The sequence below is a fragment of the Gopherus flavomarginatus genome, chromosome 2 (genome assembly GCF_025201925.1).
Source record: "Gopherus flavomarginatus isolate rGopFla2 chromosome 2, rGopFla2.mat.asm, whole genome shotgun sequence".
NCBI lineage: Eukaryota > Metazoa > Chordata > Testudines > Testudinidae > Gopherus > Gopherus flavomarginatus.
This window is the reverse complement of record NC_066618.1, coordinates 68166649-68194408: the sequence shown is the minus strand read 5'-3', so window position 1 is coordinate 68194408 and position 27760 is coordinate 68166649. Positions and strand designations below refer to the sequence as shown.

General features: G+C 41.8%; 2 protein-coding genes across 12 annotated transcripts in view; one reads left to right on the top strand and one right to left on the bottom strand.

Annotated features, from left to right (window-relative positions):
• OXNAD1 (oxidoreductase NAD binding domain containing 1) overlaps positions 1–14635 on the bottom strand; it is a 35688-nt gene extending 21053 nt beyond the window's left edge. For 2 of the 10 annotated variants that reach the window (XM_050938511.1, XM_050938512.1), the window contains exons 1-3: positions 13524–14031; positions 8913–9071; positions 7402–7465 (exon numbers count right to left, since the gene is read on the bottom strand). In XM_050938511.1, coding sequence (XP_050794468.1) covers positions 7402–7465; positions 8913–9043 — 195 coding nt within the window. In that variant the 5' untranslated portion in view covers positions 9044–9071; positions 13524–14031. The other 8 variants (XM_050938504.1, XM_050938506.1, XM_050938505.1 and 5 more) reach the window with 8 other exon arrangements.
• Positions 14636–14736: 101 nt separating this feature from the next.
• On the top strand, positions 14737–21966 carry DPH3 (diphthamide biosynthesis 3). Of its 2 annotated transcripts, XM_050938567.1 has the most exons (3): positions 14753–14968; positions 18631–18705; positions 20346–21966. In XM_050938567.1, exons 1-3 carry the CDS (start codon positions 14861–14863, stop codon positions 20406–20408), a joined length of 246 nt encoding a protein of 81 aa, XP_050794524.1. In that variant the 5' UTR covers positions 14753–14860; the 3' UTR covers positions 20409–21966. The 2 variants fall into 2 exon arrangements, with proteins under 2 accessions (XP_050794525.1, XP_050794524.1); XM_050938568.1 differs by lacking the exon at positions 18631–18705 and having other exon boundaries at positions 14737–14968.
• Positions 21967–27760: the final 5794 nt, after the last annotated feature.

Sequence of the window (27760 nt, the reverse complement as noted above, 5' to 3'; positions counted from 1 at the left end):
GACCGTCCATGGAAGTTATGCATCATTAACTACAGCATTTCATAATTTAAAAACATTACCACGTATCCACCACAGTGGGAAAATAATAAAAAATTATAATAGAATCACACAGAAAACCACCCCTCATTAAATATATACACCAATGCCAAGATTTTTTGGATATTTTAATCAGGGTTAATCTAAACCTGTGTTTAAATTTAAATTATTTTCATCCAGATTAAATTGAACTATATACATTCTAGATTACTTTAAAAAAAAAAAAAGAGGTATCTCTAGAAACAAACACGCAACATTATCCCCATCTGGCTATTTTTACTGAATATCTATAATGTATAACATGCAAACCAAGCAAACAGTGTGAACTGAATGATAGTGGAATTAGTAAAGTAATTTTCAAAATAAAGACTTTTCAGATATCCAAAGATCTCTAAAATGGAACTACTATAAACAGTCACAATGGCCCTGACTCAGCAAGGTACTGGTTCTATCAGTTTTCATGGGACTATTACTGTGCTTGCTAAATTGGATGTTAGGTGATTTGGGGCTACTACTAGTGGTTCCCAAACTTTTTCTCTGTGTGATGGGAAACCTTACACTAGAACTGAAGCGGTTAAAGAGCAATTCTGTGCTCTGATGACCCCACCCAGCCGCACCTGCACAGCATGAGCCAGACTGAGGTGGAGTTTAAAAGGAAGCCAAACAGCTCAGAAGAAGGTTTTACCAGGCAGCGAAAAGGCTGCCCTACCAGCTCCTGAGGAGGGGTGCTGCAGAAGCCAACTTTTAGAGATGATGAGCTTATCTGCTGGACCCAGACACAATGAAGGTACTGTTAGTACCTTTTTCTATTACCATTTCACAATAGAGAACAAAACTTGGACAACAAAGTGGATGGTAAAAGGGGTCCCAGGGAGGACAGCCTTAAGGTGCTCCTGAATGTTGAACCCTTACAAGTCCTGGGCTAGAGCCTGGTGGAGTGGGAGGGTCTGGGCTCCCCTACCATCCCTGTCTGCATTAAGAAGGGCCCAACCCCTAATCACTAGGTGATGCCTCCAATGAGGCCTGACCATTACACACTGTATGACCCCATTTTCAGAGGTATTGCTTCCCATGACTCCAGACAGCATGGAAGACGCAGTGTGAGGTCACACACATCAGAGATGCCAATCTGTGCCATAAAATGGCATCCTCCACACAGCATGTCCTTGCACAAAAGCTACATGCAAAGTCATGCTGTGTGAAGGATGCCATTTTGTAAAGTGACATTTTCCCCACCTGGGATCATGACCTATTGTTTGAAAACTGCTGGGTTACCTCATTATGTAAAAATATTTTTCTAACAGAAATATAACTAAGGTCTGTTCAGAATGGTATCTCTGAAGGTGAAATCTCCCAATAGGAATCACGAGGCTGTTCACAGAATAAGTATTCTCCCCTTACTCTCAAACACAGCCACTGTGGCCACTTTTTCTTGACTTTTCTTGCAGCCACAGCCTCCTGGGCTGTGATTGGAGTGGGGGAGGGAAGCAGTGGCCTCTTCCCCCTCCCTGGTGCTCCTGGATACACCACCTTGGTGTTGGTTTCTGGGCTGGCCAGCACGGGTTGGGCCCTGCCCTCCACTGGAGACACCTGGGGCACAACACTGGAGGAGCAGCTGGTGAGTTCTTTAACTTCCCAGGGGCAGTGAGACTCAAGCTTTGGACTTCAGTCCTAGGGTGGGTAGGGAGGCAGGCTCTGGCCCCAGGGCTTCAGTCTCCAGCCCTGGGCTTCGGCACCATGGCAGCATGCCCCCGGCTCTGGCTGCATGGCTTTGGGCTCTACAGCTCTGCTGCCTCCCGCCCCCCCTCTCCCCCCCACACACACACAATCCAGGGCCTAATTTGTCCACAAACTTGCTAGGGCTGAGTAAGTATGCTGTGAAAAGTGATACTTGTATGTTAATATCACTTTTCACAGCAGACTTACTAGCTACCAATAAACAAATTACAATGCTTTGGATGTGTATATGTGCATATTTATTGGTTTTTCCTAAAGTTAATTGTTTTATGAAAAATTGTCAGAGCGGCCACCAGCAAGAGTTGGTGTCTGCACTCTGAGACCACCAAATAATTTGTTCTGAGAAACCCTGGTCTAGTGGATTTAACAAATACAATGTGCTCTTAATATATTGCTTGTTCCCAATTCCTTACCCATAATCTTTCCTCCCCTCAAAATAAAGTTTAATTTTTAGGGTTTTTTTACTACTTCATAGTTTTACACTTAGTTATTTCTGCCAGTTACACATTGAAGTTTGCGACAGAGAGACTATCTGAAAATAGTTCACTTCTAACTGTACAAGTGATCCTTCCAGTTTACCAAAAAGTGTAAAATCTGATTTATCCACAGACCTATGGTAAGTACCAGACTCAGGGAAAAGTGACTAGGAATTTTGGGTGTCCAATTCAAGATACCTTAAAGGGGCATTATTTGCATAAAGCAGGCACTGAGCACACTGGAAAACAGGCCCTTTTACTATGGCAAGACAGGCACCCAGAATCACTAGTCACTTTTGAAAATCTTGGCCCAGCTACATAATGTTTTGACCAAAGTCAAAAGTAAAGTCTAGTTTATTTTTGGTTTTGGAGAGCAAAAAGGTCATCAAAACAAGTGGGTAGAAAATCTTCATGTAAAAAATGTTGACAAAGGCAACCTTTAAAAGGAGACCAGTAACTGACTAGTATCACTGGGAGAAGTTTGGAGTGAATATTTATTCTACATAAATAATTGGATATTTAAGATCACTGTTGAAAAAACAAACCTAAAACTTATCATTTCATTTAATTAAATCTGTGTTTTCAGTCGCTCTAAATGAAAAATTATTTTTCATTTCTAGATTAACGTATTTACTTGTTTCCATTTAAGACAGTCAAACACAATTTAACCACAATGGCCACTGGAATCTCCACTACATTAGTAGCATATCTTTCCCCTTGCCTCATGTCATAGGCCTGATTATTGTACAAAATGCAGTTTAACCTCCTGCATTTAGCCATAAATTTACACATTTACATTATGGAATCTACAGACATAAGGTGAATCAATTACCAGAGAAGCCAAGAGACCATTATTTGCATGGTCAGTAATAAAATATTTTAGAAATCTTGAGCCCTACTTCTGAGGCTTGGGGGAGGGGGAAGCTACAGTTAAAAAAAGTTGTTCAGTGGCCAATATCACTATTTTGTTTTCATGCTATGTTTCCTATATTAAACCTCAGTTTATTTTTTTCCTCAATGAACACATGCCATCCAGTTGTAAATGTCTAATTTAATACATCTTGCCTCACTGTACCAAACTCATCTATACCTGGTTCTGGCAGAAACTAACCTCATTCTAGGGGTATGTGTTTATGCTTTAGCTGCCACAATACCTCCTAAAATAAGATTTCTTAAAACAACCAAAAACCTGAGATATTTAACGTTTGAGAAAGTGGTCCTACTCTATCATCAGATAAATGACTGAACACTAAAGTGAGTTAAAATATACTTCCATGTTTTGATGAGAGCACTTGTGACATAACAGCATTTTGCCCAAGGCCCACTATGTCACTGAGAATGGAGGGAAACTTTTATACAAGCATATTTTTCTTGCTGGCAGGAAGCAAAGACTCTGGTTGTGAGTGGAGTACCTGAAAGCCATAGTTCTGACTTACTAAATATTACAGCTAAAAGGCTAAGGACAAGAGCTACGAAGAATAACACTATATTAAATAAGGGCCAGATCTTACAATGGAGGCTGCCAGAGGCTGAACTTTCCACCTGTTGACTTCAATGGGCCAGGGTCCATGCAAGTGGATCCTTTTGCAGCATCATAAATGCTTTCTCCACAAACACACTACATCAAATTCTTCCCTATATTTATGCAACAACTTGGACTTCAATGAGGCTGCAAGGATGCAATTCAGGGAAGCATTTGGCAGCAGATATACATATCGTGAAGAATGTATTGTGATAGACCCAGGCCAGTTGGGAACAGCAGAGTAGTAGAAGGGAGATATACTGGCCACTGGATAAGCAGTTTTCTGTTCCCTGAGTGACCAGAGCAGGGGCTGCTCCAGGCTAATGAGAACACCTGACTCCAATTAACCTGCTCAGAGTCAGGTGAGGCAGTTAAGCACCTGACTAATTAAGGCCCCTCTGATGCTATAAAAGGCCTCACTCCAGTCAGGACAGAGGGAGCCAGGGGAGAGGAAGTGTGAGAGGGGAACTGGGAGAAAGAGGCATGCAAGAAGCTAAGAGTGAGTTGGCATACTGCTGCAGGACTGAGAAATACAAGCGTTATCAGACATCAGGAGGAAGGTCCGGTGGTGAGGATAAAGAAGGTGCTGGGAGGAGGCCATGGGGAAGTAGCTCAGGGAGTTGTAGCTGTCGCACAACTGTACCAGGAGGCACTCTAGACAGCTGCAGTCCATAGGGCCCTGGGCTGGAACCTTGAGTTCCCCCCAAAACTCCTAACTCCTGATCAAATACAGGAGGAATGGACCTGGACTGTGGCTTCTACTAGATGAGAAGGTCTCTGGGCTGTTTCCCAATCCACAGGGTGAATCTGTGAGGCAAGCAAATCCACCAATAAGTGCAGGACCCACCAAGGTAGAGAAGGAAATTTGTCACATTATCCATCTACAGCATGTGTAGGCAACTTATGGCACATGTGCCAAAGGCGGCATGCGAGCTGATTTTCAGTGCCACTCACACTGCCTAGGTCCTAGCCACCGGTCCAGGGGGCTCTGCATTTTAATTTAATTTTAAATTAAGCTTCTTAAACATTTTAAAAACCTTATTTACTTTACACACAACAATAGTTTCTTTATATATTATAGACTTATAGAAAGAGACCTTCTAAAAACATTAATGTATTACTGGTGCACACAACCTTAAATTAGAGTGAATAAATGAAGACTCAGCATACCACTTCTGAAAGGTTGCTGACCCCTGATCTACAGGATAAAACAATCATATTAATGTTCAATATACAGGGATAGAAACAGATCGTCAGCAATGTGTATCAAAACGTACAATTCTTGTTTTATAATAACAGCTAACTTGCACGATACCTGTCCATCCTGCTTTCCCCACTGATTTTTTTTTTTAGTTGTTGAAAATTCAGCGAAACAGAAATACTGGTTTTGTAAATAGGCCAGTCTATGTCCTAGGCTGTAAAACGTTTAAAAAATGTTGAATGCCATCTACTACATTAGCTCTCCCAATCTGATGTTTCCTACAACACATGATTATGCTATTTCTCATCTGCACAAGATCAAATAATTTAACAACTGAAACTTTAACCAGTCTTGCTCTAATTTAAAACACATGGCAGGAAATGAATTTCTCCATAAAACAACATTTGAACATGTCTACTGTCCAGTAAAACAGGACACTCGCTAACTTAAAACCAAGTTAGAGTAGTATACTTTTCCACTTTAATAGACAATATTAAACAGGAAATGTGGTCATACTGGTTAACGAGACAAGTGTCAGGTAGGCTATTTAAATGTTTCTCTTATGTAATGGTCTTAGTGCCGGAAATGTGCATACACTTTTGACATTCCTTCTCCCCTTCCCTTCCCAGCCCCTACCTCCCAATTGTTCTTTGGCCTACATTTTTGACAAAACACTGGAATTTTAATTATTACTCTGTAGTAAGTTGGTGCAGAAAATGAAGTGTGATGGAGGCCAGGGTGATCAAGGACCTTCAGAGAAGATTCTGACCATCCGTAAGAGTAATCAACTGGCCCAGATCAAGATTTGGCAGAACAAAAGACCCAGATATTCATTTTTTTCCCCATCTGGATTTCACTATAGACGGACAAAGTTTCAGCCAATCTTTCATGCACTTGCTATTTGTGCTACATCCTTGAGTATGTGATAATTATCCACATTGCTGCAACACAGAAAATTCCTCCATTAACCTTTCCAAAGGATTACAAAAACCAAGCAAGGTAATGGGGAGAGGGAAGCCAATTACTAACTACATAGGATTTCCAGCTAAACAGGAGATTCGAACAGACCAATTTCTAACTGGTCAGAAATAAAGTGATAACATGTAACAACTAAGAATAAATTAAGCATGGAAAAAAATAAGTTGCCAGATGTTCCAGAAAGTTGAGGTAGCAGCACTGAACCCTCCTTTCTTTACTTGCTCTACACAGTTCTCCATTCCCTCTTCAAACTAACCAATCCCCATCCCTTAACACACCTCCACTTCCCAACCGCATTGAATTTCAAAAAAAGATGTAGCATCACTTCACTACTGAAACTATTAATGAAGAAAGCAAGTTATTTATATTCAAAATATCTGCAACTCTTTTGTTAACTTATTTAAACTAATTCATTAAAAACAAGAGAATTTCTGTTAAAGATGCAGCACTTTCACCCCTTAAATCAAAGAGTAGGGAACTCCTCACTTAACATCCTAGTTATGTTCTTGAAAAATGTAACTTAAGCAAAACCAATTTCCCCATAAGAATTAATGTAAACAGGGAGGGTTAAATTCCAGGGAAATATTTTTCATCAGACAAAAGACATTGTATACATATACAGTAAGTTTTAAATAACTTTAAACAAACAACTTAATACTGTACTCACCAATGATGATTGTGAAACTTGGTTGAGAGGGGCATAACAGGGTTGAGGTGCGGCGGCTTGCCCCACTCCGCCCACCAGGTGTTCCAGCTGGAGAGTGGGGTCAGGGGAAGGGGACTTGCCCCACTCCGCCCAGTGCTCCTAGCAGGGCAAGTCCACACACCCGCTCCCTGGCAGGAGCACTGGGTGGGCGGAACAAGGCAAGCCCCCGTCCCTCCACCCTACTCCCCGGCAGAAACAGCGGGCAGAGAAGCAGGAGCCAAATGTTATAAGGGAACAGTGCAGGACACTAAAGGAGTATGTTCTTTAATAGACCAGCAACCTAATAACATCGTCCCAGTTAATGTTGTTTCGTTAAGTGAGGAGTTACTGTACATATCAGAGATCTCTAGAAGATGTTCTCCGGGAGTGGGGGGGGAATCCCATGGTTCCTTAAAAGCCTATGTATCAATGATGGTGACTACAAATAATAAGTGACTAAGATTTCCTTAACTAGAACAATCCAAACTGAACTAGGAGACTACTAATTCCTGATTAAAAATGTCAAAAAAGAATGACAGCCATTCATTCTTTATCATCATTTTGTTTCACCCATCCAAAAAAAAACACAAAAACCAAACCATGCCTTTTTACAACAGCATCTTTGGAATATAAATGCAAAAAAGAAAAATGACAAATGGCACAATCTCATAAAAAAGAGAGAAGCCTAATCACCATCAAATACGATTATCCAGTTTCTTCATAACACAAAGAAAAACATTTCAGTTCTGCAGAACAGAACACTAACCTCCTGTCGAAAGTTATTTGCCGTTCTCGCCAGATGATCTGTTTTCTTTTTGGATTTCATTGTGCTTCAACAAAAAGCAAATCAAGATTAACGTCATTACTGCAACTGCAAAGCATTAGTGCTTCGCTTAAATGGTAGGAATTTCTACTGACAATTTAACCACTTTAATCAATCTGCCATTGTAAACCATGTTAATTTAAACAAAAATTAAATGAAGTCAGACACTAATCTCACCTCAGATTTAATCTAAGAATGCTAATACTAGAGTTGGCTGAGAAATTTTCAACAGAAAATACTCATTTGCCAAAAACGAAACTTTTCACAGGAACATTCGTTTCGACAAAACTTTCACCACACAGGTTTCTGTGGTCCAGGACGGAAATTCTGGTCAAAACCAGAGAAAGAGATGATACCACCCTCACCATAGCCAAGTCTGGTGATTACCCACCAGTGATTTTGGAGGCCAAAGTTCAAGTCTCTGTTCTGCCTAATTAAGAGCAGAGACTTGAACTTGGATTTCCTGCATCCCAGGTGAGTGTCCTAACCACCAGGCTATAGCAGTGGCTCTCAACCTTTCCAGACTACTGTATTCCTTTCAAGAGTCTGATTTGTCTTGCATACTCCAAATTTCACCTCACTTTAAAAATGACTTGCTTACAAAATCAGACCTAAAAATACAAAAGTGTCATAGCCACACTATTACTGGAATTGCTCACTTTCACCATATAATTATAAAATCAACTGGAATATAAATTATACTTCATTCAATGTATAGTAAATAGAATAGTATAAGCAAGTCATTGTCAGTTTGTACTAACTTTGATAGTGCTTTTAATCTAACCTGTTGTAAAATTAGGCAAATATCTAGATGAGCTGATGTACCCCTAGAAGACCTCTTAGTACCCCTGGTTGAGAACCACTGGGCTGTACAACCTCTCGCCCATGAGTATTTACCTTGTTATACAATATGGAACAACTCTAACAGTAGAGTATCAGAGGGGTAGCCATGTTAGTCTGCATCTGTAAAAGCAGCGAAGAGTCCTGTGGCACCTTATAGACTAACAGAAGTATTGGAGCATGAGCTTTCGGGGGTGAATACTCACTTCATCGGATGCATGTCTAATAGTAGAGATAGAAAGAGAGAGACTAACTCTATAGACTGGTGGTTAGGGCACTCATCTGGGTCAGAGAGAGTACGGACTTGAACCAGGGTTTCCCACAACTCAGGTTAGTGCCCTAAGCACTAGGTTATTTCTGTCTCCTTCATGTTTTTTTCACAAAAATTGTTGAAAGATTTCAAAAACCCAATCTGAACACCTCAACATTTTTTTGTGAATAGAATTGTGTGCCAACCAGCCCTACTTACTAATGTCTTTAAAATACAACCAGGTGATTGATAGAATATTTCTATAGTTCTTTAAAGTTTGTTCAGCCTCTGACACTCATGACACGGTTATCACAATCTCTTTAAAAACAAAATATTTAGTTGTGTTTGTAGACTGATAACCTACCCATTCATTGTGCAGGAACACAAAGCAGAGTACTTCAACCGTAACAATGCAGAATGAAGGGGGAAAATTCGAGCAGTACCTCTCAGTAACTGAGGAATAGCAAAAGCTGCAGAAATGGTAGTGTGGGCCATGGTGTTCCCTGGTCAAAGCTGCCAGCTCCTGAAAATTCAATTTAAAATAATTATTCAACAACTTGTTATTATTCAGCTTGATTGCTTTCATCTGTAAACCAATAGTCATCTGGTTTGAAAATGGTTCAAAACCTCCAATATCCAGTGAACATCTCCCCTTTATCCTAAACTATAAAACACAGCTAATTTTGGGTATATATTTTATATCCATCAAATACTAATTACTTTATTTCAAAAAAACCTTTTTCTTTAAGTGGTCCATGTGGAATGGATTGGTCCCAGTTCACTCCCAATGGGCAGGTCCCACAGCACGATCATCAACCAAAATTGTAATCTTATCAAAGATAGCAAAGAATTGAACAGGCATGGAGACAACTATATTCTCAACCTTACAAATTGTCCCCCCAGGTCATAACTGACGGGGCAAATTGGTTGGACAGCAAGGGAAAGATTATATAGCAACCACCTAGGACACTTGCACACACCCTGATCTTTCCTAACCATTCAAAAACTACCTTTGAAAACAATGAATGTACACCATGATGATGCAATAAGCATAATGCACTATAGTGATTTGTATATCCTCCGTAAGACTCATGTTTGTAAAAGCCTAAGCACTACATTTTCATCTGAAGGTGCAGACAGTTACATAGTACGGTGAGAATATAGCTTTGATTCAAAACCACTTACTATCTGAACAAGCAGCTGCACCAACCAGACAAAATCAAAGTAATCAAGAATAGTACATGAAAACAAACTAAGGCTACGTCTACACTACAGCATAAAATCGAAACAACTAAAACCGGTTTTATAAAACCGATATTATAAAATCGATTTTATGCGTCCACACTAGGGCACATTAATTCGGAGGTGTGCGACCATGGTCCAAGATTAGCGTCGATTTCTGGAGCGGTGCATTGTGGGTAGCTACTGTAAAACGATGAGGCCAATAACTTTGATTTCCGTCCACACTAACCCTAAATCGATATAGTAATATCGATTTTAGCGTTACTCCTCTCGTTGGGGAGGAGTACAGAAATCGATTTTAAGAGCCCTTAAAATCGATTTAAAGTGTGTAGTGTGGAAGGGTACAGCGTTAAATTGATTTAACGCTGTTTAAATCGATTTAACTGCGTAGTGTGGACCAGGCCTAAGAAACCCCCTTGGCTTCACTTTCAGGATTGGGCCCCCTAATGAAACAATACATCTTTCTGTTGGTACATGTCCTTTTTTTTTTTTTCTGAGATTGGATTACCATAATTCTTGATCTCATTTTTAGGATGCAGTTTACTGATGTCGCAGCTTCTTGTATCTCTACAAGTATTCTTAATCTCTCATTCACATTTAAAACTCTGACTTTGGCATACACTGGATTTATGTATTGATTTTAGAAGGTATTTTTTTTTTCTGTTTTCCACTGTGAATTCTTTAAAATGGCAACAATCCAGTATGCCTGACTGATTATATTGTATGTTCCTAGGCTTTCACTAAGAACTGCTTTGGCTGGTTACCGAATAAAATCTCCTGTCCACAATCTTGTGAAAATGAAAGTAGATCCCCTCAAATGGAATGCATTTATTTATTTAAAATGCCTAATTTCAGGCTTAAGTGTTTGCTGCTGCTACTTTTAACATCTCAATTTGTAATAACTTTGTAGTGTTTATCTGCACAGTACACTGCAACTTTTTAATATAGGATTCTATAAAAGTGTCTTGTCATAAGGCACCAGGACTGAATAATGGTTTATAAAAATTTTGCTGCAGTATACGCTACAGAATACTTAGTTTAAACAATACTCAATACTTTACAGTACACACATTTTTAGAAGATGTTGATTAGCAATCCATATCAAATGGACTATTTTCATATATATTAAAGACAAAATATTTTCCCAAAAGTCAGAACTGAGAAAAAGAAATGAGAAGAAAATAAGTGGTTTGTTTCGTTTTATATGGTCTACACATTACTTCCAAACTCTGTGAAGGCTTAGCACAATGTTGTTGCTGATTGTGGGACTTGATTTAAATTGCAAAGGAAAAGAATAGAATAGGCAGGTATTTTTAAAAAAATACCTGTCATGGCAGCAGGTAGCTTTTTTTCCTTAACATCAAACCCTGCTACTGGCAGATAACTAACATCATGTGACAACATCACAATAGCAAAGATGCTAAGTACATTTCAGAAAATCAATAGCCAACTGTAAACAAGATATCAGAATACCTAAGGCTTTTGACATAATCCACAAAATTATAAAACAAGTAACATAGCTGTCTGTCTTTTCAGAGATGCTTCTTGTTTAATCCTCTCATATCCTTAAAAACCCAGTTCTACTGACTATAATGACATCTGCTGGTAAATGGCCTAACTTCAGAATCCCATTGCCACTTAGTTTTAGGGATTCAGTTTGGCTGGTTTGTTTTAAACAGTTGTGTTTCGAATGTGTGTGCTTCCCTTCAGTAGTTTGATAAAGTTGAAGTTAACCTTCTTTCTACCTTCACTTGACAGTGCCATTTCCTTCAAGAGGGCAGTGGTTTTTATCTTTAAATTAAGACTTTAAAAATTGGGGAAGGCAAGTCCAAAATATGAGCTGAATAGTAAAAGTTATACTGAACATAAAGAAAACAGTTTTGCTGTGAGAGCTGCAATACTTAGTCAGGGCTTGAAAGATTCCATTAACACACACAATAATCACCTAAAGACTAAGACCATGTCTATACCAGCGAGCTTATAGTGGCACAGCTGTACAGATCACTTATGTAGCCATTCTACGTCAACAGGAGAGAGCTCTCCTGTCAACATAATAAAACCACTTAGCGAAAAGCTCTCCTGCCGACATAATGCTATGCATACTACCACGTATGCTGGCAAAACTTATGTCCCTCAGGAGCTGTTTTCTTTCACACCCTTAACATTAGTTTTGCCAGCACAAGTGGTAGCATAAACATGACCTTCGGGCTTGTCTATACTTACAGCGCTGCTGTAGTGCTTTGTGAAGATGGTATCTACACCGAGAGGAAAGCTCCTCTCATTGGCACAGGTACTTTACCTCCCCAAAAGGCAGTAGCTGTGTTCTCCCGCTGACATAGTGCCGTCTATGCCTGGAGTTCGGTGGGTATAATTGTGTGGCTCAGAGATGTGGATTTTCCATACCTGTGAGCGACGAAGTTATACTGATGTAAGTTGGTAGCGCAGACCAAGGCTAAGCCTATTAGTTGGTGGAAAAAATCTGTTCCAGCAAGCATGCTCCCTCAAAGCTACCCCTATATAATTTACATTGCCATGTAATCACTTCCCACCCTCAACAAAATCAATTCTAACACATCACCCTAAAATTCATAAACTCCATGCTCTCCTATAAATGAATGGAGTTCCTCTCCCTAAGTTAATGAATTCTGCACTATCCCCCACTCTACCCTAGAAATTACTTCTGGATGTTTTCTGTTCCCATTAATGAATTAAGGACAACGACCCACACCTATTAATGAATGATAGCACTGTCAGGTAAAGGTGGAAAAAAGATTAACTTCAACTTTATCAAACTACTGAAGGGAAGCAAACCCATTCAAAACATAACTGTTTAAAACAAACCTGCTAAACCGAATCTTTTGCAGTGCATCTTTTAAAAAAAAAAAAAAAAGATTGTGAAGTGCTTTGATAATAAACACTCTATAACAGATGTTATTGAGGAGCTACTGCCCTCCTAGATGTGCACGAGCAGTTTCATTTGCCCAGCTCCTCTTCATTTGAACTGCTCCATTCCTTATTTCTCTCTCTCCTCTCACTTCCCTCCAAGAAAAGCAGCAGCAGTTCAAGTCACTCTATTCCTCCCTTTCCCTCTCCATCCTATTAGATATGTGGTGCTACTTCCTTGTTCCTCTCTTTCCACACAAGACAGCACTACAGTGGATCCAGTCCCCTTGCTCCTTTTCTAAGAACAGAGCGGGCTAAAATTCTATTTGACCACGGTAAGTATGTTTTTTCCCAAATGGTATTCAAGTTTCTCAAGGCCAGCAAGCCATTTTAGATGACAGTAAAATATGTTGGCAGAGTGCACTACTGTAAATGTCAATCCACTAATGTTGTTAGAAAACAATATACAGTAGAACCTCAGAGTTACAAACAGTGAAGTTATGAACTGACCAGTCAACCACCTCATTTGGAACCAGGAGCAGGGAATCAGGCAGCAGCAGACACACACAAAAAAGCAAATACTGTACAGTACTGTGTTAAATGTAAACTACTAAAAAAAGAAAAGTTTCAAAAAAATGACAAGGTAAGGAAATGGTTTCTGTGCTTATTTCATTTAAATTAAGATGGGTAAAAGCAGTATTTTTCTTCTGTAAAGTTTCAAAACTGTATTAAGTCAATGTTCAGCTGTAAACTTTTGAAAGAATCATGTTTTGTTCAGTTATGAACATTCCAGAGTTATGAACAACCTCCATTCCTCATGTGTTCATAACTAAGGTTCTACTGTACATACAAAAAGCTGCCAGTCTTTTCTTTTTTCTTAAGAGCATAACACGAGGGCCTTATAAACATACTGTCGCTTCTAAAGAAGAGTCACAATTGCAAACTTATTTTAGAGGTATCCTAAAGCTGATTGCTGTCACTATTAATAAGCATATAAGCAATACGTTTTATATAGTGTATACATGTGTGCAATATTTTATAGGAGATCAACATTGCTAGATAAGGTTGTTGCACCAGGCCGAAACATTTGCTGTCAGCCACTCACACCCTCCTACCTCTGTCACTTTCTGAACCGCTATTGCCTGTTATTGAAACTGAACCCCCAGGCACTGAACCCTGCCCTTGTTGCTGCCAACTCAGACGGGTGGAAGGGTTACACTTGTCTTAGATTTCTGTCACATCTGGCCGAAACCACATCACAGGAAATCTCCGACTAAAGCTGCAGCCAAACATAACTCCGCCACCTCCCGCAGGCAGAGCACGGGTCCTGCCCGCCCCGCTTAGCTCTGGGCACTAAGCGCGGCACGACGCACCTCTCTTCCCTCGCTCTCTGGCAGGGCCCCGCCCCGCTCCCCCGCCCGTGCTAGCGCCTGGCTGCCTAGGAAGGTCCCGGGCGCACAGGCCTCCCCCGGCCGGCGTCAGATAAGAGGAGCCCAGCCGAGTCTCAGCCGCCAGCCCGGGAAGAAGAGGCGGGGTCGGGGACTTGTTTCACCGCGCGCCCACCACGTGACTGTTTGGATCATTCACACACAGGCAACTCACTCATTCCCCCAACCGTCCTCCCCCGCACGTGCACCGGGCACCCCAGCAGCCCTACCGGCGCCGCATCCGCATCATGTGATGGGGGCGCCCCCTACCGCGAAGCCAATGCCCTAGTCACGAGATAGAGGCTACGCCCCGCCGCCCGCCAGGCGCCTACGGCCCAGTGGCCCGAAGGGCAAGAGAACAACCGCCTGCCCTGCCAGGAGCTGTGCCCCAGGGTGCGCGGGGCTGCAGAAAATCACTGTCCTCGCCCCTGGAGCTGCGTTGACAGGGACCAACAGCCCCATCGCCCCCTCTCGCTGGTGCTGAGGCCATCCCTCCCCTCTCTCCCCATTGGCTCCCTGCGGGTTGTGACGTATAGCGGGGTCAGTCCCAGAAAAATCCCCGCCCCCTTGCAAGTGAATAGCGCATGGGCAATGGCCTGCCGGAAAACGGATTTTGGCGCACGCGCAGTGCGCTTCCAGCTTGACAGGCGATTGGCTCACACGGAAGAGTCGGCCCGGAAGTGGGCTGCGGCGTACTTGATGTGAGTACAGGGGAAAGAGGGACGGCGCATGCGCAATTGAGAGCCGGCGGCGTGGGGAGATGTCGGTGTTTCATGATGAGGTGGAGATCGAGGACTTCGAGTATGATGAGGAGACCGAGACCTATAGCTACCCGTGCCCGTGCGGGGACCGCTTCCTCATCACCCGGGTACGCAGCGCGGGGCGGCCGTGCACAGAGCTCGGCACACGTCACCAACGGCCGCCGGCTCGGCTTGCTAGCGGTAGCCGTTACTGCTCTGCGGCTGCCGCGCTCGTGCCGCGGGTGGCGCGTTGCGATGGGGGCGGGGCGGGTGCTGGTGGCCGGCGTGGCATGGCGCAGGCAGAGCCAGGTATTCTTGTAACTTGGGCAGGCGTTGTGGTGAGCGAGCCGCGGGGCTATTCTACGTACCACCCGGGGGGAAGGTGGTGTCTGTTCTCCTTAGCCTCTTTCCACTGCAGGTTAGGCCACAGAGTGTCTGCAGTGAGGGAACTCAACGTACCCAGCATGCTGAAAACAGCGGGAAGCAGTGTAACCAGTACTCGCAATGCGTACAAATGCCTTTTAAACACAAGCTGATTGACTGAAAAATCTACCATTGTTCCTTATCCAGCCTCCCTTGCACCTTCATTGTCACTGTTCCATGTATTGAACTTGCACTTCTGTACTTCAGCACAAACATCTGACCATGTTGCCCTCTGATTTTATTTCAGAGACCATTTCTCATGCCTTTTCCTCATCAGTCCCTTCTCTCCGTTTTAACTGGAGACACCTGTACAAATAGAATCATAGAATATCAGAGTTGGAAGGGACCTTAGTAGGTCATCTAGTCCAACCCTGCTCAAAGCAGGACCAACCCCCAGACAGATTTTTGCCCCATATCTCTAAAGGGCCCCATCAAGGATTGAACTCACAATCCTGGGTTTAGCAGGCCAACGGTCAAACCACTGTGGGGATGCAGACATCCAAGACAAATACTTCTGATGACTTAGAAACAGAGTTAGCCATACAGTCAGTGTTAGAGTTGTCAACTGTTAATAATAATGATTCATTAACATCTGAGTCAGCATTGTAATCTGTGTTCTCAGTGCTAAGAAAAGTGTATTTTTCCAATGGAGTACCTAACATGTATTACCTATCTTGCTGTAAAAACGTAGTGTGGAGTCAGACTAGATACTTTAGTTCGACCAAAGGCAAACTAGGTGATATCAGCCCTATGACCTCCCACCCAATCAATGAAAAACAGTAACAGGATCATTCCTGTTTTAAGAATCCTTTATTTTTGACGGTACAGAACAGTAAATATGTCAGAATGAAGAACTTCACTGAAATGTATCATAACAAAATATGTAGCATGCATAAAAGGCTGTGAAATTAAAATATGCAATTAGAAGTATAAATGATCTACTAGAAAAATCAGCATCTATGTATTCAACAAGTGAAGTAATAGAAGAGTAAATTGTACCCCATAATGTTTGGAGAATGGAAGATTACTTACAGAAATTAGGATTTTTAATAAATTTTCAGTTACAAAAGGTGGCGGTCACATTCCTGGAGGTCCAAACCTGTATTTAATGTTAACGCCCATTTTAGGTACAGTAAAAGCTGTGTTATCTGGCCCTGTACCAACAGGAAAGCTCTATAAACCAGTATTTCTAATCTTCATAGAAAGTTCAGTTTATAGTCCAGTTGGTGCGGGCTTGGCATGCTCCCTACCTGGCTCTGCATGGCTCCCCAGAAATGGTGACATGTCCCTGTTGCTCCTTGGCAGAGGAATGGTCACAAGGGGTTCGGCGTGAGAGAGAGGGTGCAGGGCTGGGAGTTGGGACATGAGAGGATGTGTGGGGAGGGAGTTTGGGTACGGGAGAGGAGTTGGGGTGTGGGAGGGAGCTCAGGGTGCTGGATCCAAGGGAGGTGCTCAACTTTGGCGGTTCCCTGCAAGCGTCGGTCTGTCCCGGCTGCTCCTAGGCCGACGCATGGCAGGCAGCTCTGTGTGCTGCCCCTGCCGGCAGGTGCTGCCCCTGCAGCTTCAGTTAGTCATGGTTCCTGGCCAATGGGACTGCGGAGCCAGTGCTCGGGGCAGGGGCAGTGTGCAGAGCTGGCTGCCGCACCTCTGCCTAGGGGGAGCTGGGACAGGTCATTGCTTGTGGGGAGCCTCCTGAGGTGAGTGTCCCCTGGATCCGGCACCCTGAGCCTCCTCCCCAGCCCCACGCCCAAACTCCCTCCCTCTTAGTTAACCAGTGTCTTTCACTTACTGGCACCTCCCATTCCCCCAACATGGAAACAGCTTTTACTGTATATGGATTGTTTGGGAGAGGTAACAGCAAAAGCATGAAGCTAGTATTCGTGAAGGCACAGAAACAAAAAGGTAAATTGCTACATTTTTTTTTTAATTTCATGACTTTCAGGTGCATAACACGTGATTGTTAGACTGACAACCACAAGAATCCATCTTGGATTGTATATTATTGTATACTGCATATAAAAATTACAGTAAAATTTTCCTGTGAGAAGGATTTCATACAAGGTAGAACAGTGCCCTTAGGACCAGTTTTTTAAAGGTATTTAGGTGACTTAGGGGATTTTCAAAGGCATTTAGGTGCTTTCAGCCTTTTAAAACTTGGCCTTTAGTGATTATTTTAGAGCCACGTTCTATACAGAAGTGCTGACTCGTGGAAGAAGTACTAGGGAGTTAAATAACAGTTGACAAAAACTCCCCATTTGCAGATCAAAGGGAACTGAAGAAGTTTTGACATGAACCCAGGAAATCGGTCAGTCTTGAAGTCATCTGACCCCAAAGAATAAAATTGTCTAATTAAAAAAAAAAAGACCAGAAACACACATTTAGAATTAAAATCTAATATCACAATACTAGAAATGTTGAGACGTGATTGCTGAAGCTATTAGCAACTGTTAATATTTTCACTGTTACTTTATTTGCTATTAAATATAAACTAACACAGTAACATCCATCTGCACAGTGTTAACAAAGGTAAATGATGAAATACTAAGAGTAATAAAAATAACATTTTAAAAGTAAATTATTTAAAGGAGTGAAACTTGTAATCCACTGTAAATGTAGAAAAAGGTGGTCCGATTCTAGTACTCGGAACAGCAGCTAGGATAATCTGTGAACTGCTGTTGCGGCTTTACGCAGACATATAAACTAGTATGAGATTCTTTTAAACACTAAAAACGTGTGACAGTTATAACTTTTGGAGGAGAGCATATATAAAAAAAAAAAAAAATTCACTCCTTTAGCGGATCAGTACATCATATCAGATGGGAAGAGCTGCCTTGTCTAGCCGTTGGGTGCTCTGTGCTTTTAAGAACATAGACTGGGAAGTGGGTACTGAATTATACTGTGTTGTGGAGGGTGTGGGAGCAGCAGTCCCCTGCCCTATTTTTGTAACAACTGCAAATGTCTCCCATTTGGGGTAATGTTTTCCCTTCTCCCCCTCCCTATCCCAGAATCTTCCTCCGCCACTATCTGGCAGCGCGTTACTGTAGTTCTTAACCCTGGTTTTTGCATCCTGTCCCTGATTTTGCCCCTCATCCCTTCTCCTTCCTTCCAGCTGTTTAATCCTCTTGTGTGTTGTTTCCCACACACAGATTCTGCCCATCCCTCCCCTCCAGTTTGCTCCCTTTAGTCCCTGTGAATAGCAAGGCAGTAAGGGCAGAGTGAGGATAGCAGATATTAGTGAGCACTCTAGCTCGTATGAGCAAGCTTCTAACAGCCAAGCAGCACATCAGGTCAGGTGGAGGAATACAACCTTACATCAACAGTGCAGCACAGTTGCGGAGCAATGACTGTGTTCCTGGCTCTGTTGCAGGAGGATTTGGAGAATGGGGAGGATGTGGCCACCTGCCCCAGCTGCTCCTTGATTGTGAGAGTGATCTATGACCAGGTGAGAATGGGGCCAGCCTAGGGGTGAGTGGGAGCCTGGGGACACAAGTGTGTCTCTCCCTCGGTGGCTTTGTGGCAGCGGGCGACACCATTGAGGCAAACAGGTGTCTGGTACATCTTTAAATCCTATCCAGTTCCTAGTGCAGGGGTTCTCAGACTTTTGTACTGGTGACCCCTTTCACACAGGAAGCCTCTGAGTGTGACACCCCGCTCCCATACATTAAAAACACTTTTTTATATATTTAACACCATTATAAATGCTGGAGGCAAAGCGGGGTTTAGGGTGGAGGCTGACAGCTCATGACCCCCCCCCATGTAATAACATGGTGACCCCCTGAGGCGTCCTGACCCCCAGTTTGAGAACCCCTGCCCTAGTGTAAGCAGGGTTTATCACTTTAATAGCATGCTGGCTTGTTGCAGAGGACCCCAGGCTCCCTCTAGGGTCAACTGTGACTGTGTAAAACACTCGTTAAGATGTTAAACCTCCACACTAGTTTAAAAACATGTTAATTATAACATGTTGGTTGATACACTGTTCTAGTCTAGACATATTCTGAGCCAGGACATCTGATTGCAGGCATACAGCTGCCAATAGTAGCTATAAATGGTTCAGGTCTCCTGAGAAGTTGCACTCAGGCCCTGTATTTCAGGAACTGTGTGGTTGCACTGGTACCACCCGCATAGGTGTTAGTATAGATGGCTGCAGGCAGTCTTTCCCTCACGTGGCTAAATCTGCTCCAGACAAGTATGTGACATAACAGTGGTAATGCCAACAGCCAGTTTACCAACAGCCATTTATGGTAATGCCAAAAGCCATTTATGCTGCCACCCTTGCCAGCAATGGTGGGAGATTTTCCAGGAAAAAAAAATCATTGTAGATGCATTCTTTTGGGCTTTTTTATAAATTAAAGGGGCACTCTAAGGATAAAGTCATATATTGTAAATAAATTTTGTTCTGTTATGTATTACACATTTCACTGCCCCAGCAGTCCCTCAGCAGAGCTTTGATGTTTGTAAAGATAATTGAGATCTAATTGTATATGCATATGTTCAGAAACCTAGAGTGAATAAACATTTCAAATTAGCAGAAACAGTCCTGTGCGCTGACTAGATCATGTTAAGGAGCTCACATAAATCAAATGTGAAGTTTCTATGCCATATATAGGAGCTAGTTGTTGTGATACTATTTTTCAAACACTGAAAATAAATATTGAATTAGAATTTTTTTCCAAAATTAACATAATATTCCCCCTCCCCCCAATTCCCTCTTACCCACAGTCCGTACATACCTTAGAAGAAACTCCTTTTTGGTAGGAGGATAGATGAAAAGAGGAGTAGATAAAATTGTTCTTTATAATAGGAAGCTAGTTACAACCTTAATTGCACCGCCTCCGTAATCCAAATTAGCAATGATGTTTTTTAGTTAGCCAAATGACAAGCCTATTGAAACATACTTGTATGTTATCAGTTCTTGCAAATTTTATATGAAAGTTTAATTTCAGGCTTCAGTTGCATCTGTGGCTATAATAAAACTGTTTTGCCAGATAAAACAAAATTATCTTACTTTATACTGCTTGTGAGGTCGGCAGTGGAAATTAGTTATAACACTATTCATTTTTTTTTTTTTTTTTTTTTTTTTAGGAACAGTTTGTGTGTGGTGAAGTAGTCTCAGCACCTACAAGCAAAGAATTGGTTAAATGCTGATGAATGCTATGTGTACTCTGCTCTCTGAACAAAAAAAAACAATGTGTGGATATGGAAAAACTCGCAGAGTTCTGTACTTCTAGAGGTGTTTGCTCTTCTAATGCCCGTGCAGCGACTGGCTACTATTTATCAACAGCCTCTAGTAATGTGAAATAATCCAAAACATAAGTGGGTTTGTGCCTGAAAGCATATAATTCTTAAATTATTGTAAAATGTTTTAAGACTTTGAGAAGCTCTTGAGGATAGGATGGAAATCAACAAACGTTTTTTTCCCAGTCCATTGCATATAAGGTTGTGAAATTTGTACACTAAACCTAGCTAAAGAGTAGTTATTCTCCAGTCTCTGGACCAGCAAAGTCTCCTTGTTGCTGCACAGAATGAAATACTTGGATCATCAACCAGTGGGGTCTTAAGAAAAGATTGGCTCTATTGATGATGTATATTACAAAATGGTTCGCCACATGGAAAAGCTTGGACTGTTAGAATGGTAGAAGACTTTTTCTGGTTTGGGCAATAGAAAGTGTTCTGGTTAGAAACAAACAGCTGCAGTTTCTTCCTTCAGTGGGTACAACTTATTTGTTGCACCTGTCATATCTGTTGCTTGCTGCATTAAAGTAAATAAATCTTTCGTCCTAGAGTCTTAAGCAATCATGTGATAATGGCTACCAAGCTAAAGTTACTTAAAACAAACTAGGTAACTTCTGATTCCGTTATTTAGTTTGCACAAAGAGAAACACGGTGGGCCACATTCAGTAATACTCATGCAGTCATGGTAACTTCCCATGAATGCACCTGCACTCCCAGTGGGGTGAATGGGTGTAACTGTGGGCAGCATTTGATCCAGTTTTTCCTGAACAACAACTCATGTGACCCTACTACATCAAATAGTCAATAAGGCTGCAAGTTATTCTCAATGCTATTTGTCAATGTATGAATAGTGTAGCTATGTTTCTATTTGTACGTCTCAACATTTGTATTATTCTTTACCAATGTAGATCCTGGTCCAGTAAGTGCTTTCCCAGCAGGAGTCTTTGCATGAGTGCAGATTTGCATATGACTAAATGGTGGTTTTAAGACACAGAAAACCTTGAAAGAACACACTCCAAAGTACTTTATTCTTGGGCTGCTTTACAGATTTATACTTTATAACACTTATGTGGTTTGTTTACTACTCATATCACTCAGCTTGGGCACTGAATATAAAATAGACAGTTTCACTGTTTCAAGCTTTCCTATGTTAATCCAATCCTGCAATAAGTGAGTTTGTATGTGCTAGAGGAGGAGAACTAAATCCAAACAAAATCATGGGAAAAAATTGTTACGAGGCTTGGTAAAACCTTGTTTTTGCCAAACCTAGATGGTTCCAAAATGTATCCATTAACTACAAGTTCTGAATCTGAACTGGATGATACTGATTTTAACAAATAATTGTTTCATTGGTTGGCCACAAGGTGGTGCTGGATTCCTATATTTAAAAACTGCTGTGGTCTCAATTTATTTAAAATATATTTTTACAAATATTTATTTTGTTTATTTAAATAAAAGTTTTTAAAACTATCATTAATTGTAAGGGACCATCATTTATTCTGATTGTATAGCACCTAGAACAGTGGGGCCCTGTTGTATTGATACTGATTTTAATGGCCTAAGGAGTTAAAGATCTTTGTAAACTCTTTCACTGTCCAGCATTAAACAGTGAAAGATAGGCTCAGAGTTATTTTTACAGAAATCTTGGATTTACTTGGTTACTTGCCAGACACGCAAAAGCATTCATTCAGGTTGACAGTTTATTGATTAAACAAAAAAAGAGAACAAGGAATTAAAACAAACATTTATATTGAAGCTGTGGTTGAGTCATTATACAAAACAAACGTATTAAGACCCTATCAGTTTCCCTCCTTTTAGAATAGAAACATCATTAATAATCTTTGATTTAAAGGAAAAAGTTCATTTTACACTCAGTCCTGATGTGTGAAGGGCATTCACTTATCCTGCTGTTAACAGACAGATGCAAGGTAGCATAGAAACAGGATAAAAAATAAATGGGTGAAATACATCTTTTGTTACGTTTTGGAAGACTGGACAGCTGGTTCATTACAAGTGGATGCTTTAGCTGGCAAGTCAACCATGACACCTGCTGCTTAAACCCTGGTTCAGGCTCTGGTCATAGATGTCATCTGATTGGATTCTTTCTCTTAATAAGGAAGGATGAATGCAGTATTGTTGATTTCAGAATTCAGTGAAAAGCCCAGAGAATGAGAGGAGGAAAGAAGGGGGATAGAAAGCAATACAACAAGGGAATGAGGCAATTAGAAACACACACAAAATTGAGTGGAGACTGGTGTCATAAACAGATAGCTAAGGGTTAATGTCTCTTTCACCTGAAGCACCTGACCAGAGGACCAATCAGGAAACCGGATTTTTTCAACTTTGGGTGGAGGGAATTGTGTGTCTGAGTCTTTGTCTGTCTGCCTGCTTTCTCTGAGCTTTGGAGAAGTAGTTTCTGCTTTCTAATCTTCTGTTTCTAAGTGTAAGGACAAAGAGATCAGGTAGTAAGTTATATGGTTTCTTTTCTTTGGTATTTGCATGAATATAAGTGCTGGAGTGCTTTGATTTGTATTCTTTTTGAATAAGGCTGTTTGTTCATATTTCTTTTAAGCAATTAACCCTGTATTTTGTCACCTTAATACAGAGAGACCATTTGTATGTATTTTTCTTTCTTTTTTTATATAAAGCTTTCTTTTAAGACCTGTTGGAGTTTTTCTTTACTTCAGGGAAATTGAGTCTGTACTCACCAGGGAATTGGTGGGAGGAAGAATTCAGGGGGAGATCTGTGTGTGTTGGATTTGCTAGCCTGGGTGAAGAGGAAAGTGCTTTTGTTTCCAGGACTGGGAACGGAGAGGGGGAGTCACTCTGTTTGGATTCACAGAGCTTGTGTCTGTGTATCTCTCCAGGAGCACCTGGAGGGGGGAAGGGAAAAAGGATTATTTCCCTTTGTTGTGAGACTCAAGGGATTTGGGTCTTGGGGTCCCCAGGGAAGGTTTTTCAGGGGGACCAGAGTGCCCCAAAACACTCTTAATTTTTTGGGTGGTGGCAGCAAGTACCAGGTCCAAGCTGGTAACCAAGCTTGGAGGTTTTCATGCCAACCCCCATATTTTGGACGCTAAGGTCCAAATCTGGGATAAGGTTTATGATATGAGTAGTAGCGGTGGGATGATAGACAGAAGCCAGTAGGAATATTATATTTTTCTTTTCTCTGCTAAGGGCTTTTTAGCAGAGAGAAACAGTTAGTTTTAAAAGGGAACCAAAGAGAATTTTTTTTTCTGCTCTCTCTGGCAGTTTGTGGCTTGCATCTTAAGCAAGAAACCATTAAGATGCTATTAAGAGTCTTTTGTCACACAATAGCACTCCCATTGAGAGTCATTACCAGCACTATATACATGCAAATAAAGTGGTTTTTCAGGTTTACTTAACATTGAAGATTAGCTAAAGGCTCTGTTGCTAGGCAGACTCCAGGAGGCAACAGAGCCTGCAGTTCAGAATATAACCACCGGAGGGCACCCCAACAAGAAAACCGGAACCATGACTTCTAAGGCAAAAATTGAGGCCGAAGAACAACTCAGAGAAGCTGAACACAGGCGACAACTGGAAATAAAACAAACAGAGATGGAAATAAGAGAGAGAGAAAGAGAGGCAGCCTACCAAAGAGAACAGGCAGCCAAAGAGGCGGACCACCGCCGAGACATGGAAAAACAACAAAAAAAAAATGGAAAAACAACAAAAAGAAAATGAAGAGAAGGAAAAACAGAGAAAACATGAACTGGACTTGGCAAAAGCTGGGCTGCATGTGCCAGCCAACCCTAACAACCCGGCGCCAATTATTGCTCCACAGCACAGGAAATTTCCCACCTACAAGGCAGGGGATGACACCGAGGCCTTCTTGGAAAATTTTGAAAGAGCCTGTCTTGGGTACAGCATCCCCGAAGACCAGTACATGGTAGAATTAAGGTCACAGCTCAGTGGACCTTTAGCAGAGGTGGCAGCTGAAATGCCTAAGCAGCAAATGAATGACTATAAACTTTTTCAAACCAAGGCCAGATACAGAATGGGGATAACCCCAGATCATGCCCGTCGGCGCTTCAGAACCCAAAAGTGGAAACCAGATGTGTCATTTCCCAAACACGCCTACTACGTTGCAAAAAACTATGAGGCCTGGATAACAGGACACAACGTTCAAACCTTGAAGAACTGCACCTCCTCATACAAATGGAGCAGTTCTTGGATGGTGTTCCTGAAAACATCACACGGTACATACAAGATGGAAAACCCAAAGATCTCGCTGAGGCGGGGGAGATTGGAGCCAAATGAATGGAAGTGGCAGAAAGCAAGAAAGCTACTGTCAAGGGGAACGAATACCCCAGGGGGCACACCGACCATAAACCCTACAACCGAGGACAGCCAAAGACCCCACATACAACCCAAGTAAAGCCACAGACGCCCTACTCTTCCACCTCACCAGTCTCCAGTAACTCACCTCGGCCCAGTGACCCATCAGATGGAAGATGCTTTAAGTGTAATGAACTGGGACATATCAAGGCCAACTGTCCAAAGAACACCATGCGAGTGCAATTCATTACACCACCATCACACCAAAGATCCCCAGGCCCGGATGCCTCTCAAATACCCTTGGAGCGAAGGGAAAATTGGAGAGTGGGCGGAAAATGATAACTGAATGTCATGATGATGGAATGACTTTCAGCACTCACGGCTGAAAACAAAATTTCTTAAACAGGAAAAGGCTAGCTGGTTTTCCTCTTGAGAAGAAAGTCCCTTACCCTCATCTGCTCTTTCTGACTTGAGGCTGAGGAAGCTGAGATGAGTTGCAATGCTGGGAAGTTGGGAGATGAGCTGGGGATGGTCGCTTTTTAAGACTCAGACCTTTTCCCCACCCGACCCCCTCAAAAAAAGAGTAAGAGTGAATGACACATTTTATCCTCATTGTTTTGTACACCAATTAAATCTATTTCTGTAAAGCCAAACTTGGCATAGATAACTTTTTTTCCCACGTTTTCTTGTTTACTAAATATCTCACCACAATCTTTGACTTATATCAGTAGGCCATTTTAGTTTGGACTAATTCAATTTTTCTATTTGGGTTTTCTTGCATCTGTCCATAACATTTGTTTATTGAAAACGGGTCAAGTTGTTTTCCATGGTTAAGTCCTAGGCAGGCAAAAAGTCTTAGGTGGTTGTTACATTTTGTGAACTTTCACGTACTTCACACAGTTGAGCTTAAGGTACATTTTGAGGTCCAATAATTACAGTAGCCCTACTGGTGACTGGCTGCCCACTAGTGTAATGTAAGTAAGGCCCTTAGTTTTTGTTTGTACTAAATTTATCAGAAAAAATCCTGCTTGTATCATTATACCTATTTTATAGCTACACACTACTATAATAAAGTAAGCAAAGAGAGGGATTCTAGACACCACTGTTGTTCCAAGAAAGTAACAAGGTTTTGTATTTTTACTGGGAGTAAACCAATAAATTATAAATGATGCTGCTTCAGAGAGATGGTAAATACAGAGCTGGAAGCAATAGCCCAGCTGGTATATGAAGGATATTGGAAGATTTCCACTGTGGTGTGTGCCAGCCTTGTCTCCAAATCTCCTTATTTATGGGAAGTTTGTGTCTGTTTTAAATTAAACTCAGAGATTAAAATAATGCTAAACCTTATTATCAGGCTGTGGAATTTGCCCCAGAATCTACCCCTTGTGTTTCATAATTCAAACTGTCCTTTACAAAAAATATTCTAGCCATTTAAGTTTGTGAAGGGAGTACAGAACAATGTGCAATGTCTGCTTGAATCTGTGAATGGCCTGCAATAGATTCTTCCTCTTGGGACCCTGACTTAAAAAGAGATCTGCATCTTATGAGGCTATTGTAGTAATGACATTTTAAATACATTGATACAGTTTGTGTCTATATGCCTGGTAGTAAAAGAATACAGACCTATGTTCTGAATGATACCTGAAGGGAGGTTCCAAAGAGGATGAAGCAGATGGTGGTGGCAGATGACACAACAAGCAGCGATGGTCTCAAGCTGCTGTGGGAGAGGTCTATGTTGGATATTAGGAAACTATTTCACTAGGAGGGTGGTGAAGCATGGGAATGGGTTACCTAGGGAGGCGGTGGAATCTCTATCCTTAGAGGTTATTGACAAAGCCCTGGCAGGGATGATTTAGTTGGTGTTGGTGATGCCTTGAGCAGGGGGTTGGACTAGATGACCTCCTGAGGTCTCTTCCAACCCTAATCTTCTATAATCTTTTATCTTCTACAAAAAAAGACACTGTGTTGAGGCTGAATACTCTATTTATTCCAAGGATTGGGGGAGGGGAAGGGGAGGTACAGGGAAACTGATGCGATGGAGGGGATGGTATGGGAAGCCACAACTCAGATAATGCAGCGCACATTACTGTGGCTCATTATTGAAACAGGTTTTCAAAGCATCCCGGAGTTGCAGAGCTCTTGCTGAGCTCTTCTTATTGCCCTGATATTTGGCTGCTCAGAATTAGCTGTCAGGCTATCTGCTTCCAAGCCCCACCTCTGCAGAAACTTCTCTGCCTTTGCCTCACATATTGTGGAGCACATAGCAGGCAGCAATAACAATAGGGCTATTGCTTTCACTGAGGTCTAATCTAGTGAGCAAATTGTGCCAGCGACCCTTTAAATGTCCAAAGGCACATTCCAGCACCATTCTGCACTTGCTCAGCCTATTGTTGAACTGCTCCTTACTGCTGTCCAGGGGGCCTGTGTACAGCTTCATGAGCCGTGGGAGCAAGGTGTAGGCTGGGTCTCCCAGGATTGCTATTGGCATTTGTATGTCATCAATGGTTATTTTGCGGTCCAGAAATAAAGTCACAGATTGCAGCTCTCTGAATAGACCTGTGTTCCTAAAGATGTGTGTCATGCACCTTTCCTGACTACCCGACATTGATGTTGGTGATCCCCTTGTGATCCATCAGCACTTGCAACACCATTGAAAAGTATCCCTTTCGGTTTATGTACTCTTTGGCAAGGTGGTGCCAAAATTGGGATATGTTTGCCATCTAGCATCCCACCACAGTTAGGGAACCCCATCATGGCAAAACCATCCATTCTGTCCTGCATATTTCCCAGAGTCACATCTTTCTTAGCAGAAATCAATTAATGGCCCTGCAAACTTGGATCACAAAAGCTCCCATGCTGAATTTACCCACTCCAGATTGATTCCCCACTGACCGGTAGCGGTCTGGCGTTGCAAGCTTCTACAGAGCAATCACCACTCGCTTCTCTGCTGTCAGAGTAAATCTCAT

What these genes read in the sequence shown, in the direction of transcription:
- DPH3 (XM_050938567.1), top strand. Translation starts at nt 14,861, where the DNA reads ATGTCGGTGTTTCATGATGAGGTGGAGATCGAGGACTTCGAGTATGAT. An exon ending in ACCGCTTCCTCATCACCCGG is followed by an intron (nt 14,969 to 18,630) that starts GTACGCAGCGCG and finishes GCTCTGTTGCAG; the next exon opens with GAGGATTTGGAGAATGGGGA. An exon ending in TGAGAGTGATCTATGACCAG is followed by an intron (nt 18,706 to 20,345) that starts GTGAGAATGGGG and finishes TTTTTTTTTTAG; the next exon opens with GAACAGTTTGTGTGTGGTGA.